The 851-nt window shown below is 68.6% G+C and overlaps 1 protein-coding gene across 1 annotated transcript in view; it reads left to right on the top strand.

Annotated features, from left to right (window-relative positions):
• Window positions 1-168: 168 nt before the first annotated feature.
• LOC105310409 (nuclear receptor ROR-gamma-like) overlaps window positions 169-851 on the top strand; it is a gene marked incomplete at its 5' end in the record, with an annotated part of 3815 nt that continues 3132 nt past the window's right edge. Inside the window, one exon of the mRNA XM_023526718.1 lies at window positions 169-310. Within this exon, the coding sequence (XP_023382486.1) occupies window positions 169-310 (142 nt within the window). The remainder of the gene's footprint in view (window positions 311-851) is intronic.

Below are 851 nucleotides of genomic sequence, written 5' to 3'. Positions count from 1 at the left end.
AGCTGGGGAAGTGATTGCAGGACAAACTGCAATTATGCTAAGAAAAGTGACCTGTCGTGGGATCTGGGGGAGCCGGGGCCGCAGCTGGCGGGGGGGCTGGAGGCGCGGGGACGGAGCTGGGCCTGGCCGGGGTCAGCAGCCTGGTGTCCGCCCGCCCGCCCGCCCCAGGGCTTCTTCCGCAGAAGCCAGCACTGCAACGTGGCCTACTCCTGCACCCGGCAGCGGAACTGCCCCATCGACCGCACGAGCCGAAACCGGTGCCAGCACTGCCGCCTGCAGAAATGCCTGGCGCTGGGCATGTCCCGAGACGGTGAGGCCCAGCGGGCGGCCCCCGGCTTCCCCCGCTGTGCCGCGCAGGGCATGGCCGGCACACACGTGCTTCTGGGGGCCCGCTCTCCGTCCCTCCCTCCGACAGGCCCTGTCTCTCCCACCGTCCGTCATGGAAGAGGGCAGGCCGCCCTCATCAGGGCCCGTCACGGTCCCCAACTTAGGCTCTGCTGGAACCATCCTCCTTTCCCCAAGGTCCCCGACGCTTCGTCTCCTTCTCTTGGGGATGGGTGCGCCTCACTCTGCACCCTTCCCGCCCAGAAACGGCCCGGGGTCCACGGATTTGCTCCCAGCCCCACGTCTGTAGGCCCTGCCCGTCTGTCTCCCTCCCCAGCCCCCCATTCCATTCCCGCCCTTAGACAGGGGACTGTGGTGGGTATGGCACCAGAGGCGCATGAGAACAACCCAGAGAGAGGCCTTGACGGAGGGGGGGGCTGCCGTTCCTGGTACCCCCTCGGGCCCCCACCACAGAGGGAGCCAGGGCAGGGCAGGGGACGCGGGAGGTGCTGAGGTAGCAGAAGGAG

Source organism: Pteropus vampyrus, unplaced genomic scaffold (assembly GCF_000151845.1).
Source record: "Pteropus vampyrus isolate Shadow unplaced genomic scaffold, Pvam_2.0 Scaffold3013, whole genome shotgun sequence".
In the NCBI taxonomy this organism is placed as follows: Eukaryota; Metazoa; Chordata; class Mammalia; order Chiroptera; family Pteropodidae; genus Pteropus; species Pteropus vampyrus.
Note: the sequence above shows the minus strand (reverse complement) of the source record. Positions and strands in the feature narration are given on the sequence as shown.